Source organism: Mixophyes fleayi, chromosome 6 (assembly GCF_038048845.1).
Source record: "Mixophyes fleayi isolate aMixFle1 chromosome 6, aMixFle1.hap1, whole genome shotgun sequence".
NCBI classification, from domain to species: Eukaryota; Metazoa; Chordata; class Amphibia; order Anura; family Limnodynastidae; genus Mixophyes; species Mixophyes fleayi.
This window is the reverse complement of record NC_134407.1, coordinates 2568964-2586987: the sequence shown is the minus strand read 5'-3', so window position 1 is coordinate 2586987 and position 18024 is coordinate 2568964. Positions and strand designations below refer to the sequence as shown.

Genomic DNA, 18024 nt, shown 5'->3' with positions numbered 1-18024 from the left:
AGTAAGTGCTTGTACTGCATCAAATCAATTGTAAGTGGTAGCCTAATTGGCTACCTGCTCTTTATGGTGCAAGGAGTTCCATATTCCTGTTCCAATTATAGGTCACACTGAAGCCTGCCTGTTAATATACTTACTTGTTATTCTGGCTTTGACCCTTGATTTGAACTGTGATGTCTCTCCATTAAGCTTTACTTGTCATTTGCTTTGAACCTTGACTCCTCTCTGGATTGTTGCCAGTCCTGATCTTGCTGTGGACCTTGATTACTCTGGATTGCTGTCAGGTTTTACCTTTACTTGGATCCATACATGCTGCTGGCTCGGACCTCTATGTGGACCCTGACAGTTCGTTGGAGACTGCCTGGTTTCCGCACAGACACAACCCCTGGCCTGTGTGAGTATCTACATTTCTTACACAGTATCTTGTGACCGGTGTCTCCTATACTTACACAAGAGTCTGTCCAGAATAAGCCTTTAATATGATGTGCCTAAGATCTGGGGGCAACCAAGTACTGGTGAGACCTTCTCTAGGGGAAAGGGAACTGCTAAAGGCAAAGACCAAGAACAGCCTAGAATCAGACCAATACCTTAATACATAGATTGTAAAAACAACAACAATGGAATAAATGAGGGTAACGGATATTAATTCTATCTGTACAAATGGTCAACAAGGCATGCAACGAGACAGCAGTATAGGAGGGCAGACTTGGTCGGTATTTGTGAATATCAATTGGAAGCAGCTCAAACACAGATACGGGAGCTGTATTACAGAGACTTGAAGAGCTCCAAAATCTCTCACCAAAGGAACAATCTCAGGATCATCGTTCTTCCTGAGTCAGTGACACCAATCATCTCTATAGAGCTCCAGGAGGAACAAAGGAACAGAGCTGATTATGTTAACATATTTCTTTACAATCATGTTATTGAGAGGTAACAATTTAGACGACAACTATTTCTTATTTTCTATTGTTCACTCATTGGGCTGCTTGATACTTTTGGAATTGGTGGAGTTTCTGAATAAGTGGCTTTGGAAGAGTATTGGGCTATTTCAATGTATGGAAATTGCTCAATGCTTCCAGAAGAGAGAAGGGGGAAACTGCCTCCTCTTCATAGTTTTCCCTCTTGTTTACAAACCATGCAACAGTGAAGAACTTCATTTGTTATACTAAAACTATCAGCGGGATTATCTCCATTAAACCTATAGATTCAGGTAATACTCCCAGTTGGGGATGGATTAGATTCTCAGGGAGGTCTCATTCAAATGTTACATATGGTTCTGAGTTATACTGATCATATATATATATATATTGTTTATGGACATGTTGGTTCTACCATTATATAAAATGAAACCAAGTTTTGTGTTATGGATATATTATTATATAGTGGGGTATTCGTACAGATAATAATGGAAGGAGAGGTATGATGCACATACAGTTTCCTGAGAGATATTATGGTATATAATATATATTGTCCTACAGTTAATAACATTGTACTTTTCCTATGTTTAGACTGTTGGGTTCTTCATGTCAGAGCTCTTTTCTAAATTCATCTGGAACAATAAGAATTAGAGGCGTTAAAAATATTGACACCCTAAAGAAATCGGCAGTGGGCGACTTCACGATCGGACATGTGAGATTGGATTTCAACACAGATTTTCCAAACACATCTATTTAGCACAGGTCGGCATCTCTGTGATCATTAGAGGGATCATACAGACTAAGGTGGAGATCATTCACTGCCAGAGATTAAACAGAATTACAGAAGTTACCGTCTGATTTCCTTATGTGGACCTCTGCCATATGCTGTATAATAATTTGAGGCTTTGGTATGGACGCTGTATACTAGAACTAGGTCATAACCTACGTTTGGAATAATTTGCTGTAGGTTCCAAACATTAAGAGCTGCTCTCGTCTTTGTACTAGCATATTGCTTCTACCCTATCATAGTATAGGTCATATTTGTTCCAATGACTGTATAGCTCAAAAAAGTGATTAGTTTTGGTTTGGAAATTTTAGTGACTTCTGGACCAAATAAACCATCACTATCCTTCTTCCATACAGAAAGTAGCAAAGTATTTGCAGATGACTGGAAGTTTCTGGGCAATGCCCAGTGAGATCAGCAACCCTTATATGTGAATTCTGCTGCTCTGAATGCAGACTGGTGAGAGGTGCAATAAAAGTGTAATTCCCCCCCCCCCAAAAAAAAAAAAAAAAGGCATTAATTAAATTGCACCTCTGATAAGAATATATTGAACATACAATCAATTTACTAAGGTTTATACAATGTAGACACACATCCAAACCACCACATTAAGCCCTGTGTCAGAGATTAGAGGGATGTTGGGATTACCTCTGGATTCTGGTGACCTTTTTCTCTTCAGACTAATTTCTATACAAGCACTTCTGAGGATATAGTAACCTACTGCAGTCAGTGTATTACTATGATTTACTACTTCATTTGAATTCAGGCTCTGTTCTATAATGATGGGGCCCATTATATACCTTACTCATAGATTGTATGTCATCTAAATAATCAATATTAGGAAGTGTCTTTGTACTCATATTTTCCACATTAAAGCACATGGACATCTTTGTTTGCATTGAGGTTAATGTGGTGGGATAGAGTTAGGTGTAGTCTGACCAATGACACAGCTGCCAGTATGTGATGACACTAGAAGTGCCAGATTTTATGGGAGCACAGCTCTACTGTGTAGTGGATGGGAATGTAGTTTTAATAATCATTTTAATGGGCAGGGTGTAAGGTTTTATATGAGGGGTTCTCTTTTTTGCTTTGTTCTGATACCAGATCATTTGAAAACCTGCCTCTATAAATCCTTAGTTTGCTCCTGACTGTCCCAGAGGTATCTAAAACAGAGAGAACTAAACACAGTATATGGATTATACAAAGGATGGGCAATGGTCAGACAGTGTATAATAGACAAGCTGTGGAGAGAATTTCAGTTAAAGGTTATAGAGATTGTCAGGGAATAATGTGTGAGACGATTCCTTATAAAATAATGTGTGTGTTTAAATATATGTATTCAGATATATGATTTCTTATATGCATGCACAGATATCTTAAATAAAAAAAAATACAGTTATAAGCAACTCAAGTTTGGTGACAATAATGTGATAAGATCTGTGTTACAGAAACAAGCCTGAAAGGTGATAACATCTACCCCTGCAGTCAAGATGCGAGATCAGACATATCACAAGATGTTACACCCATAAGATGTTCTAACTGTTCCGACCACAACTGGGAGGTGTTTCTCCACAGAAGTGATATCCAATAACATGTCCATATATTAAATTGTTTAAGTGCTTTTTGCAATAATCAACAGTCTTTTTTGCTTTGTGATCTGACTATAAAAATGCTCTTTGATTAAAGACGCATCAGTGCAGTTTATCTTGACCTCAATTGCGTATGATCGATCAGTATAGGATACATACGATATCTGAAGGTAGTTGATTTCAAGGACAAGAATTGCCTTAACAAGATCATTATATATCTTTTACCTCAAACCAATGCAAAAGTATTCTTCAAAATGCTCAAACTGAACTGCAACAAGCAGGGCTACAAACAGCCTTAGAGGATAATAGGTTATTCAAACACCCACCCCTACAATTTCCTATGTGAAAGGGGATTGGGGGGGTAGTTGATAAAGTTATTCTACATATTGCAGACTTGTATATGCCAATCTGCAACTAGTATATTTAGCAATGTTCATTAGAACCTTCTGCAACCATGGAAAAAACCCCCTCACAGCAAATCTTCCCCGAGCCATTGTGCAGAGACAGAGTGCACGAGAATCTCAGGAGAGTTATGTGGATAGCATTTCTCTAACTGCATCTGTCAAACATTCCTGAGTGTAGATAGGTTGAACAGTTCAACCTATCAGTTCTGTATATAAATAGACCATATTTTCAAATTTTAAACCAAGCTGTTAAGTGTGTATTATATATTGCATTTTGATTGACACCCACTGCTTGAAGTAAATTCTACCAACAACCCAGCAGAACTGACAATCCAACATTTGATGGACAAGTTAATCCTGTACATGAGCGATTTATCTTAATGCATCTTTCCAGTCTCTCGTTTTTCAGTCAACAGAAAGTGCTTGTAATGGATGTGCATTTCCTTTAGCACCTGCCAAGGTAAATGATGATTGTTTGCACACACACATAGCGTTACAGATATGGAATAGTGACAGCATTGCAAATATTATCCCGACATCCTGAACACTTGTAAATGAACATTAGAGCACAGGGTCACCTCAGTCACCAATGTAAACAGTAGGACAGGAGAAAAACCATCTCTGCACCACAAGTCATTTTTTGCAGGTTTTCAGAAGAAAAAAAGTCTATAAACTCTAATTGTCTAATTAAATTTATTCTCACATTAGGCTGCCTGTTTACAGATTACTAGAGATGTTCAAAAATGATAAACTGTTTTGTTCGTTTTAAATGATGCAACCTCTAGAGCAATAACCAGCGCTGCCAACAACAACCGATTGTATTCCAGACTCACAGCTACAAATAAGTCCTTCAATAAGAGGTAGAAAACAAGCAATAAGATGCAGAATGGATTATGATTTCCATGATTAATATGGGAGTCATGTGGAACAGGAATCAAGAGTCTGATTCGTGTCTTCTATGGTCAGGTCACTGCCGCAGAAGGTGGACCTACAGAGAAAGCGGAGCATTATTACAGCTTTAAAGAAGAAATTAAAAGTAATAGATATCTGTTTTAACATGTAGGAGACACAAGTTGAAGCACAAATATGCTCTATAGGGAAGATTACCTCTGATAACCCCCCACTACAATACACAAACCCAACATTTACATACAGTTGCAGGATTGTGAACTTTAGCTCCACCAGGTGGAAGATTTTAGGCTTCGTTGGAGATTTTTCCCACAATATAATTAAATGCATATTTTGCATGTCACACTCAGAAGAACTCTGCAAAGAACACTTATGACCAAACACTGCTGGAGAATGAATAGTTCTATTTGTTCTTCAGTCCTCCCAACCACCCCACCAAGTAGAATTAAATTGTCATCCTGGCTCTAGACTAAATCCTGCAGACAACTACTTTGTTAAAATGGTTTAGACAAAGCAGAACTGGAATATTCATTGCAAGTTATTACCTCTGAAACTGCAGGTTCTGATGCAACATTGGATTGTGCAATATTCTATTGTGGTCTCAGTGATCTATTCAACAATTCTCAAATGTGGTTTTTAATAAAGACATTTAATGTTAGATGACCAGGGAATACTATTCAACACTATATTTATAGAATCACACTACTGAGGTCTCCAAATGTGGCAAAAAAGAATAAGCAGTTAGTTAATTGTGGGTATCCTATAAAGATACACATAGTTATGTAGCTTTTAAAGTCCCTCACTTCATTCCTTGCCAATTAGTCAGAGGATTCTATCCACCAATAGATCAGTGTGGTCATATTTAGAGCTGTAGATCAGCAATGTAAGATGAGTAGAGAAAAGGGCAAGAATTCAAGTATAGCGTGTAATCTAAATTCAGTCCTTGTTTAGAGGCCTAATTGTTTAACACTGGTGTCTGGTATAATCAAGAGACTACTATAGACTCTTTACAAACACCCAGGACAGACTCCATTCTGATGAATTTTTTTGTGAAAAATTCTGTAGCATGTTATTGATATAAATTTCGGAACGGTGGGGGGGGGGGGGGGGGGGTGCCTGACGCAAACACTTCCACAAGAGTGGAAGGGATCATGGTCCCCAACTGCACTCAGTCCATTACTTCATACCTGCCTCCATTCCTCATGACACTGCCCATCATATGCAGCCCTGACATCACTAGTTCACATAAGTGGACAGGTCAATTACTGCACAAGATTGGAACACATTTCCTGAAATATTACATTCAGTCATGAACAGTCTGAACCCTGGTCACCTAAAATGGTGAGATCTTGCTGGGGCTGAATATTGGAGACAATAAACTTCTCAGCCCCTTGTCAAATGCACAAAGGCCAACAGATTATGGAGCAATCTTGAAATTCAGCCAGATAAGGATTTTTTTAAGTAGTCAGTTCAAAGCAAGAACATTCTCCCACAGAAGGTCTAAAGGATCATGTGTGATAGGCATTTGGTCAGATAGAGTTTCAGGGCCCAGTCACAATAAAGGGTTCTGGATGTATCAGGACAAAAACAAGTTTAGGAAAAATGCACTACAACATTGTCACTGCACACGATTTCTGCTGTTCCAAGTAGGACACATGGGCCATAAAGAATTAATGCTAAACCCACTCCTGCCCACTAAAGTATATATCTCCCTTTGTTTGCTGAACTCAATATAGAAGATACGACAGGTTGTAGGAGGTGCACACATACTACTTACTTAGTTCCATTTGGTCCATATAGGACAGTGACATCTGAAGCCCCCAGTGTTGGATTAAGAAAGTAAAGTTCATCTTTGTGCCAGACAAATATCACTTTGATGACTGGATAAACATCATTCTCCACATCAAGGAACGTACTATACGATGTGTCAGGGTGAATAATTCCACTGTGAATGAAGAAAATGGTTTTAGTATAACAAGTCTATGTCCTGTTCACTGATCAGACATTCCAGAGTAGGTGAACATACTCATGTATTTCATATTGACGACTACATCCATTCCTCCCACAGAGAGATATGGCAAAGGATCCCATAGCAATCTCTGTACCAGCAATATTTACAGCCACGTTGTACCTCCAGCCTGTAGACAGAAGACATAAGGCACATAATAAATCTCACAGCTATACAGAGAGAAGTCCGCTTCCTCTACAGTTCATATTCCATCTCCTGTCCCACCACACCAAGCCCCATAATCAATATAGCTGAAGGAGATCTACAGAGTGCTCACAGCACCCAGGTAACCCATCAGATTGGAGCATGAAATGCCATCCAGTCGTATGGCCAGTGTAGAGTTGAAAATGCAAGTCTTTAGTGTATATACTTTATCCTTTATGCAAAGGATCTTCAGTGCATGCATTCATATTATTCTGGCACCTGTCTCTACCCCAGTGAGGCTTATAATCAAATAGCTCTACCATAGTGACAAGTTAATAAACCTGTTTATTTATAAGGTGCCACAGATTCCGTAGCACCGGAATAGAAGCAAGTAACAAATAGTTGAGGTAATACACAGATGAGTGTGAGTAATGCTATGGGCAAAAGACATGAGACATATGAGGGACTCAGACATGGGACAATAGGTAGAGAGAACCCTACCCATGAGAGCTTACATTCTAGAGGGAGGAGTGGTGAGACCGTAGGACCAATTGGGAAAAGATTAAAATGGCAGGCAAGGAAGAGAAGGTGATAGGCGAGCTTGAAAAGGAGAGTTTTGAGTCTGCGTTTGAAGGACTGAAGGTGGGGGTGGTGGCGGGGAGTCAAGTGAGGAGCGGTAGGGAGTTCTTATGATTAGGGGCAGCGCGGCAGAAGTCTTGGAGGCGAGCATGTGATGAGGTTATGAGATGGGAATTAAGGTGGAGGTCAGAAGAAGAGTGGAGTGCTCAGGTAGGTATGTACCTTGAGACAAGTTCAGAAAAGTAAGGGGCGAAGTGTTTAGTAAGGGCTTTGTAAGTGAGTGAAAGAAACTTGAACTGAATTCTGAAACAAATAGGGAGCCAATGAAGGGATTTACACAGAGCAAAAGCAGAATAGGTATGGTGGGAGGAGAAGATGGGCCTAGCCGCAGCATTCTGTATAAATTGAAGGTCAGAAATGTGAGAGTCAGGAAGGCCAGGGAGAAGGAGGTTGCAATAGTTGAGACAAGAGAGGATGAGTGAATGGACCAGGATTTTGGTTGCTTCCTAAGTGAGAAAGGGACGCATTTTCAAGATGTTACGGAGGAGGAGGTGCCAGGATTTGATGAGGGGCTGGATACGGGTAAAGCTGAGGGCTGAGTTAAGCGCATCTCCAAGGCAGCGGCTTGGGTGACAGTGAGCTGTTTTGAAAAGACCTAGGGATTGAAGAGTGGCGAGGAGAAGGGAATGTTTGACGGTGTCAATAGCAGCAGAGAGGTCAAGGAGTATGAGAAGGAAGTGACCTTTGGACTTAGCTGAGAGCTAGTCATTTTAGCCATCTTTAATCTATTCCTTGACTGATGTAACCCTGGACACATCTACCATGTGTCCAGAAACCCTCCATAAATCCTATGTAAGCCTGCATCATCTCAGTGACTTAACAAAATTACTTGTAAAAAATGTGAGCTACAGATATTTTCCACCAGTTTGTGCCTTCCATAGTCTCATGTAAAACATACGTAGGAAGTTATCAGCATTTCCAGTGTTCAAGTAAAACTTCTGTCTGGTGTTTGGGTCCCTGTGATAAACATCCGCATAATATCCCATCATTGAACAACTTCCATTGGAACATGGGAATCCAGCACCCTGTGGGCAAGAGGGAGATGGGTGCAAATCAGACAACTATTACAGCTGTACAAGCCCCATAATTAAGATACATTGTATGAATAGGCTCTACCCCTCTCCTTTATCTCAACACTGATCTTATCAACTGTTCTGAGTGTGCCTTCACTAGCCATTGTGCAGATAGGTGGCAGTGTGTGAAGGATTAAGTTTCTACAATATCACCTTAATATTCCATGCCTAGAAAAAAGATTACATTACCTTGATTTTGGATAGTTTTGTAAAGCAGAAACTTAGCTAGAAGTTCCTTGTGAGACCATATAGGTGAGAGATTGTGAGCAGTTTGAGAGGCAGTGGTCATCTGTAAGTCAATGACCAGACCAAGCTTGGTCAGATCATTACAGAATTAATCTCCAACTTAAAGAAAATGACAGGTACTCAGTGATAATTGAACTAGTGATTAGAAACTAGCTGGTTTACAATGATACATTGACAAAAGATATTTGAAAATATTACACCAGCTTATTGACGAAAACACGTTTGTACCCCTTGTGCAGGAAGGTCCATAACACAGATGTACTGCGCGAACTGTCACTCACTTCTTGAAATGCACTGTATGAAGGACCCATGTAACTGATAAATCCATCAGGCCTGACAATACTTTCTTGGAAAAACTGGTGGCTTCTTTGATGATTGCAAATCACCTTTTCATCAATTCCTTAAACAAAGCAAATAGCCAATCAGAATTCCCAACATTTGCTAAATTAACAATTAATTCAGTGTTTGAAGATTGAAATCTTTACCAGACATTATATCATCAATGTCATAGTGCACAAAATGCACTGTAGCACATCCGGGCATATGTTTTCCTCCATTCGGATAGAAGTCTAGATGACCAACCGGCTCCATCATGCCAAAGCCCCCTAATCCTTAATTTAAAACAAAATATATATTTACTATTTGTTAAATAAGCATTAGTTACCTTCAGTCGTTTCTAGAAAACAGTAGAGAAATTTATTGCATTAGTTTTGCAAAATATGTAGAATTCTGTTAATATGATTTTCAAGTTCTGATTTTCTTCTCCATGTCACAACATTTGTAATTCAGCATTTCATGAATAATCTATGAATAGAGATGGGTGTATGGACAGACAATCATTCTGCCATGTTATGTGGTTGAGGGTAAAGTTGGGAACATTTAAGACCTCACTAAGATGTTGCTCATCTTTATGTGGGAACAATGTTGTGGCCAACTAGAAGCTTCCAAGGTAAACAGGGCATGCACTTTAGTTTATTGGTGTATTCTCTATAGGACCAAAATTTAAATTCCACTACAATAGAAGGAAGCACCCAACAGCAGAACCACGGGGTAGTTCCAGTTCGGTCTTCACCATTCGGTCACCTGTCCTAGACACCCATGTTCCATGTCAGTGGTGTGGATTTACTGCCTCATTTATACCAGGTAACTCCTGGCTAGATTGTTCCTTTACATATTGGGAGTTGTGCTAAATGCATTGTTGGGCCATATGTGCAGATATATTACATAAATGTTGTACCTAGATCGGCGATGATGGAAGTGCCGTCACTATGAATGGCATCAACAAAAACTGCATCTGCATGGTTCAGCCTCACCTCGGGTGGGGTATCTTCAAAATAGGGTCCAGCTGGACTCAACCCTTGGGAAAGAATTCAATTTTAAAGTGTAAATTCGATGAATGTAAAAGGTTTACCTGTTACTGCATCACCTGTCAAGATGACAATTACATACAAGCTTTTGGAACTTGGGGCCCCTCTGACTGGGGATTACAGTGAGTGTCAGTTTATCTAGTGTCCCAATACTGCACTGTAACAAGAGCAGGAATATAGCTGGGAGAAGGATGAATTGTCAAATGAAGATTTTATATGCAGCAATAAAACAACTTCACTGCATGTTGTATATTGCAAGGTTGTATATATTTAAATGAAGTGCAGTAACATTTGCCTACAGATGGAACTGTTAGAATTGCAGTCTGTGTGAAGTATTTGGCTGATGTTTAGATATCAGCATCTAAAAGAGTGATACAAATAGAGGTCATTTATATTCACAATCTTTTCTAAATGACAAATATATACAATGTCATTAGGAGGACATGCTTTATCCCATTGGACAAGCTTTCTAATATCAGCCAAAGAGGAGCATTAGTGAATTGCCTGCAAACCTATGGACCACTAGTCACATGTCCAGTAAATACAGCATTATGCACATAAAGTTATATATTTAGATGAAGCAAGCGCTTGTGTCTTCAGTTTCCGGAATCTCCTTTAGATTTAACCTCTCATTGTAGGTATCTACATTGCTTAAAGGTATATTCACAAGGTCTTCCTCGTGGCACAGTGCAACTGAAGATCATTGAAGTGGAGTCAATTTAATCCAGTTATCTGGGTAGTGGTTAAACCATAAATAACCTCTGCTGCTACTTCTGCTCCCTGCACACTTATCCATTGGCTTGTTAGGTGGAACACTTCTACATTGGAATCAGGCGTTTTATTCTAGGACCCATTGGTGGGATATAAGGTGCTGGCAGCCTAAACAAGTCAGGTCTATGCAATGTCACATTTAAAACCCTAAACATTTTGCATGAATACTAATTAACAGCCTTATAAATAGCAGCCAACATCTGACAATAGTCACATCATTTCCAAGCACACTGAGACCTCGTAACTCCCTTGTTGTACTATAATGAGGTCATTATACAACACATGGTCACTTGGTTTTTAGCTTCTGCACTATGCAACCAATATGACCAGACGCCAGATTGGCCATTTATTACATTGCTGTGGTAAGCCTTATATTTAGCATTCTTCACACAAACTACAGAGAGTACTGGGTCTACGTGAGGGATCATACGCTCTATAGGAAGGACACCTGTTATTCTTGCAATTCCCGGACATCTCCTTCCAGCTTCCCCGGCTACATGTGCCCCTAGACTGTGTCCAATTAGGTAGACATTAGCCAGGTGGTAGCCATGATTGTCCTAAAGAAACACGGTAAAAGTAAGGATGTTACACGGGTGTAACATTGTCATCAAAATCACATCCTCTGCATATGGTTCCTCCAGGTGGAGGCCTATGTAAGGTCCAGCAATGAAATGTCTGTTCTGCTTCATAGAGGATTAGAAATATAGTCTTTACAATGAGACCTATTGGACACTCCATAGCTTCCACCCTCCCACTTCCAGATCACCATATGCTTTGCACAGACCAATAGCGCTCTATAAACAGAGCCTCTCACCCCAAACTAATTTAATGATTAACAGCTGCTGGCTCCAAGAGACCTCTCTAATATTACACTAAAATACCAATAGAAAGCTCAAGGAATAGCATCAAGATGCCTCTTGGCTACAGCACCCTCTACCTCACACGTACCCTTCAGAGCAGCCAATAGGTCAGTGGTGTTGATAGACATTTCATAATTTAATATAATGATGACATCAGACCTAAATGGGAGCAGCAATGTTTGTAGATGATCCAGTGTTTAGTCCTAAAATAGGCAGATTATTGTATCATCGTTCATAAAGACACTGGTATAAGGCATATTCAGCATATTTCAGCCACCATTCACATCCCATGGATTACCCTCTTACTAATCATCTATCAATATACCAGTGCCTGTTTAATAGAAGCTTTGTCTAGAGAGCTCCACTTGAATTAAACCTGAAGAACTTGCTGCATTATGAAGGCTTTGGTGACTCATTAAGATGCAGAATGCAACATTGTTGCAGACACTATGGCAGGAACAGGCTCAATTGTGATGCACTAAACAAAATTTTGTTCAAGTCTTAGAAGTGAAGAAGACCTTTAATATTGAATGCGTCATTTTCACTCTAACATCATAGTAGTCACGTTTAAAAGAGGCTGTGGTATATGAACACATTAAGATTAGGTCTTAGAATTAGAGGTTACCTACCACTAGATCTTTAATAAATAAAGAAAGTTCAGCCCCCACGACACGGACGTTGTTAGCAGCTTGTGTATAAAGAGCATGAGAACCACCACTCCAAGAAACACTGAAACAGTTCAGGTCCGACACTTGTAACAGGGTCTAGGAGAAGAGAGAGAGATACAGTTGTGGGAAGGTTCTGGATGTGAAAGATCTCAGGACTTCTGGGGCAGAGTTTGTAGCTCATAACTAGGGGCAGAACTGTGCATAGTCAGACTCAGGACCATTGCACAGTTTAGGTTGAGGTCAGTGATCCTATTCTGTCCTCCTAATAAGAGTAGAGTGATGGGGGAATGAAGCTTGTAGAGCCAGCTTTGCCAGCCCTCCTTCACCTCTGGGTCCTGTAGCCACAATAGTTAGGCACCTGCTCATAACTAGGTCCACACTTACCTTGCACATATCTATTATCCACCTCTCATATCCATTATCAAGGAACCCATGGATAATGAAGCAAGACTTCCTACTGGTCTTAAAATTGGAGGCAGACACATTGGCAGCGCTGACCACCTGAAAATAAGCATTAAACTATTTATTCATTTACCATTATTACATGAAGAATTGCACAAGGAGTTGAATACAAGTTCAGATATATATGGAATAAGATTGCAGTAATCCTGGCAGCATAAAATGACACATCCACCACTGTATCTTGGGATCTGAGCAGAGAACAGACATGTGCTGCAGAAAAGAGATTAGTGAAGTTTTATATTATAGATGGGTTTTAAAATATATTATTTATGGGAATTATGCCAGCCACACAAGAGGTACCATCAACAAATACAGTTCCATTTATACAGTTACTTATCCAGGGCCTTATTATTCTGCCCTGCCCCATCACATCCCAATATTAGCTCCACAATACCCCATAATCAAATTGGCCATGTTAAAAAAATATATATGGCCCTTATTGACCTGGGTTTGCATTTTCCAACCACACTAACATCCCTCAGTAATTTAGACCAAGCTCCAATGAGTCAGGGATGGAGGTGAATGATTAACTATATGCTAAAGTACAGCACTATAGAAGTTATGCTTTGAGTGATCCAGTCTGAATGGCCACATCTCACCACATTTGGCTAATGTGTGTGTTTATGTTGATCCTGTAACTTAGTGGCAGGATCAAACCAGCTTTTTTCAAATTTCACTAATGAGCACACTAAATCAACACAAAATCTTCAAAAACTGTCCCGTAAAGCAGAACGTCACTGGCATAAATCTCGCACCTCTAATGACTTCTTCACATATACTTCTGTCTACCGCTGCTATCGAAATGCTCTGAACACTGCAAAACAAACATACTTCCAATCTCTTATCTATGCTAAGGCTTCTAACCCCAAATGCCTTTTCAATACATTTAAATATCTTCTCAATCCTCCCACCCCGAACCCTCCATCTACTACCAGTGCTCAGGATCTTGCTTTCTACTTCAAGTACAAGATTGAGAAGATCAGACTAGAAATGGTATCCTCTTCCTCGACAAGCAATCAGCTCAATTCCTTCCCACTACCCTCTGACACCCTCTCTTCATTTGACCCCACAAATGAAGAGGAAATTTCTATTCTCTTCTTATCTTCCTACTCTACCTCCTGTCCTCTTGATCCTATTCCCTCACAAATTGGTAGATCCCTGTCTTCTGTGCTCATCTCACCTCTAACTCAAATCTGCAATCTCTCACTCTCTATTGGCATCTTTCCATCACTATACAAGCACGCAGTGATTACTCCTATTCTAAAAAAACAAAACTCTGACCCAAACTCTCTCTCTCAAATTACGGTCCCATCTCCCAGCTTCCTTGCCCCTCCAAGCTTCTAAAGAGACTTGCCTACACTCGCCTCACACGCTTTCTTTTTGCTAACAACCTGTTGGATCCTCTTCAGTCTGGCTTTCGTTCTCAACACTCCACAGAGACTGCGTTGACCAAGGTTGTCAATGATCTGATCACTGCTAAAACTAAATGCCATTACTCTCTCCTAATTCTCCTGGATCTCTCTTCTCATACAAACGCTGCAATCCCTAGGTCTTCAAGACAATGTTCTATCCTGGTTCTCATCCTACCTCTCTAATTGCTCTTTCACTGTTGATTTCTCTGGATCCACCTCTACTCCACTTCCCCTATCAGTTGGAGTACTACAAGGCTCAGTGCTAGGTCCTCTGCTATTCTCTATCTATACCGCTTCTCTTGGAAATCTAATAAGTTCCTTTGGCTTTCAGTATTATCTCTATGCGGATGATACCCAAATCTATCTATCCTCTCCTGATCTCTGGACTTCTGTGTTGTCTCGTGTAACTGACTGTCTTTCTGCCATATCATCTTGGATGTCCTCTCGCCAACTCAAACTTAATCTTTCTAAAACAGAGTTAATAATATTCCCACCCACCAACAAGAGCATATCTGATATTTCTATCTCTGTTGATAACATGACCATAATTCCCACCCCATAAGCTCGCTGCCTAGGTGTAATCCTTGACTCACACCTATCCTTTGTTCCCCACATTGACTCTATATCTAAATCCTGCTACATACATCTAAAGAACATTTCCAGAATTCGCACATATCTCATGCAAGACACTGCAAAAACCTTAATTTATGCACTTATCATCTCCCGCATTGACTATTGCAATTCCCTCCTTACTGGTCTTCCCAAAAACAGACTGAAACCCCTACAATCTATTTTGCATGCTGACGCAAGACTGATTTTCCTTGCAAATCGTTATTCCTCTGTTGAATCACTCTGTGTGTCTCTACACTGGCTGCCTGTTTTGTACCAAATCCAATATAAAATACTTTTACTAACCTATAAGGCCATCAACAAAGCTGCACCAACATACATCTCCTCTCGTCTCAAAATATCTCACAACTCGGCAATTCCGTTCTACACAACATCCGCCTCTCTTATCCACCCTCATTATATCCTCCCATTCCCGGTTACAGGACTTTTTTCGGGCTGCACCCACTCTATGTAATTCTCTCCCTCACACAGTAAACATACAAACTTTCAAGCGTTCTCTGAAAACCTACCTCTTCAGACAAGCTTATAATATTCCTCAGCCACCCTCAGCCTACCTTTAGCCTGTTACACAATTTCACACAAGACAAATACCCCCTGACCAACATTGTTGTGTGAGGGGATCATTTAGCTTATGAGTCACTTTTACCTTTGCAGTCTCGCTGGGCCGAAATGCAAAATGAAGACTTAACCTCATGTGTCAATCTCCCATTGTCCCATAGATTGTAAGCTTGCGAGCAGGGCCTTCTCACCGCTTTGTCTGTTTTACCCAGTTTGTTTATTAGTTTATTATGTTTGTCCCCAATTGTAAAGCGCTACGGAATATGTTGACGCTATATAAATAAATGATGATGATAATGAGGAGGCTGCTTATATACAGCACAGTCATTTGTTGGGCGATCAGACTGCAACTATGTTGTGTGTGACAGAAGTGAGGTGCTGCCGGATCCGTCTGCTTTAGACTACTTCACATGTGCAGAGACTTCTCCCTGTACAAAAAGATCTTCCGTTCTCTGTAGGGCTACTGCGTAGGCGATATGGGTAGCGCTACTACACAGATGTGCAGTACAGAGCCTCCTGAGACTGCTCAATAAGCTGTATCCTGTATTCCACAATAATGCCTGTAGCTAATAAACCAACAATCTGGATAAGTTGACACTGTGTGGACCAACATCCTTACTAACATCTTCTGACACCTATTAGGCATCTGTCAATACCATTAAGATGAGAATCTGCTGTAATCATGACTGCTTCTCATACATTGACCTCTGGCCATCATTTCTTCTCCACTCCAAGGTACATCCACCAAGTGCCAATTGCTTCTAGACATCTGTTGTAGATGTTGAGCCTCTTACATAGAGATGTAAGAGATGGTTTAAATGTGGGTCACAAGTCAGTTCGTTGAGTTGCTCTAATCTCATTCTACATACCTCAAATACAGTAAGGGTTACATACAAGTTAGCTGCCAACTCCAATGTTGCTGCTCATGGCAGTTGAGCCAGTCCAGAATCATTAGTACTGAGCATGTCTGAGATTCTCAAACTGGAATCTGTTCTTCATTAGAAGATAGTTTGAGTGTTTGCTAGAGATACCATTAAGCTCTCTTGTCTCCTTCCTAACAGAGCAGCTGCCACCACATCGCAGTTCCCAGAAGAGGTTGCTGATAACAAAGACTACATTATTAATTGCTGCTAGGACAAAGGAAAAATGGCTGAGTTTTCAGTTGGTTGCATTCAAGAAACTATCCTTTGCGTCAGCAACTAGGATTATTTAATAGTCATGTACAACCTGTTATTTAGAGGGTTTTTGGTTGGTGTCAATGCTAGACAGTGGTTAGAACAGCATAAATAAAATACAGACATTAGTGATGTATAAAATAAATGCAGCAATGAAAACAAAGACTTGTTAACACTTGTAATCTAGAGGGAAACTTACTTCAAAGAAGTTGGGATTTTCTTGACTGAAGAGCAGGAACTGAGTGCCAATCACTTCTGGTGACCATGGCAGGCGACTGATCGGCCTCTCCAATGTGCCAGAATACGGAGGACCATTTCTGAAGCATCCCAGCTTTCCATAACAGACCTCTTCAGCTGAGCACAGAATAAGTTAGTTGTAAGCTACAGTAGACTAGTAGGACTGACCATTGGATGATTCTGCTGCTATGGCAAAGCCTATACAGGTTGACTTCACACATAATGTGAAGTTTACTATAAATTCATTTTTTGGTGGTTTTGGGGGGAGGAGGGGGGGTTTGTTGGTGATAACACTTGTAGGCCTCCACTATTCAGCCACATACTTTCTTTCTGCCAATCCTTATGTCCACTCAAACCACAGATGCAGAAGATTTGTTAGCAAAAATATTAATTGATGCAAAATAGTAATATGAGACATATCAGGTACACAAATTCTGTCCCTCATCCACTATATGTGGAATAATTCTGCCAATGGAGATCATACTTTCCATACTAAGCTTTGGGAAACATGAGATGCAATTTGCTTCAAGAGTGAAAATGTGTCACATAAAAATGTTGGTTGAGCACCCACTGCATAGAGTATGGATGCCCATCAACAGAATCATTTTACTGGTAGAACACGAACCATATATCCAGTTGTCACTTTGTAGAGGTTATAACCAATAGCTCCCAGCAGTAATTGGAGAAGAGGGATATTTCTTACCTCTTACAAGTGCAGCTATGGAGATCACTAGTAACAACTTGTCCATCATCTGTAGACAGAATACATAGTGCAACATGTTACATCTAAACTCTGAGCCAAAGTTACATGCAGTGAAACATTTATATGTTGTAATCTCCATGTCATGCAAGGTAATCCCCCCCACACACATACTTTGAATAATGAATGGCCAACTGAATTCACTCCAGTCTGGTTTAGATTTAAATAGCAAAAAATTCAATTACATATTGAGGAAGTCTAAGCAGTGTAAAGCAATATAAAAAGGAGCAATATATTATGTTGCAAACTATACAGAAAAAAAACTGCTATAGTTGAATACATTTTCCCAATAACACAGAAACTAATATGACCCAGACAGTATAACTTCACACCAGGATTTGACAACACATTTCTCTTCCATTTTAACCACCATAATATTTTATCACCCACCTTCCAATCAACTCAAACACTGAC

The 18024-nt window shown here is 40.0% G+C and overlaps 1 protein-coding gene across 1 annotated transcript; it reads right to left on the bottom strand.

Annotated features, from left to right (window-relative positions):
• Positions 1–6598: 6598 nt before the first annotated feature.
• LOC142160664 (pancreatic lipase-related protein 2-like) lies at positions 6599–17602 on the bottom strand. Its single transcript, XM_075215524.1, has 10 exons — positions 17554–17602; positions 16813–16967; positions 12761–12877; positions 12338–12472; positions 11297–11405; positions 9948–10067; positions 9196–9321; positions 8992–9110; positions 8290–8416; positions 6599–6738 (listed from the first exon to the last, which is right to left on the bottom strand). Exons 1-10 carry the CDS (start codon positions 17600–17602, stop codon positions 6599–6601), a joined length of 1197 nt encoding a protein of 398 aa, XP_075071625.1.
• Between the last annotated feature and the right edge of the window lie 422 nt (positions 17603–18024).

Bases quoted from the DNA above. Each gene is read 5' to 3' on its own strand.
- LOC142160664 (XM_075215524.1), bottom strand. From the start codon at position 17,602: ATGATGGACAAGTTGTTACTAGTGATCTCCATAGCTGCACTTGTAAGA. The intron at 12,878-16,812 runs GTAAGTTTCCCT...GCTTATTTTCAG, and splicing joins AAAATCCCAACTTCTTTGAA to GTGGTCAGCGCTGCCAATGT. The intron at 10,068-11,296 runs GTGTCCTTCCTA...TTCTTTCCCAAG, and splicing joins GGGAATTGCAAGAATAACAG to GGTTGAGTCCAGCTGGACCC.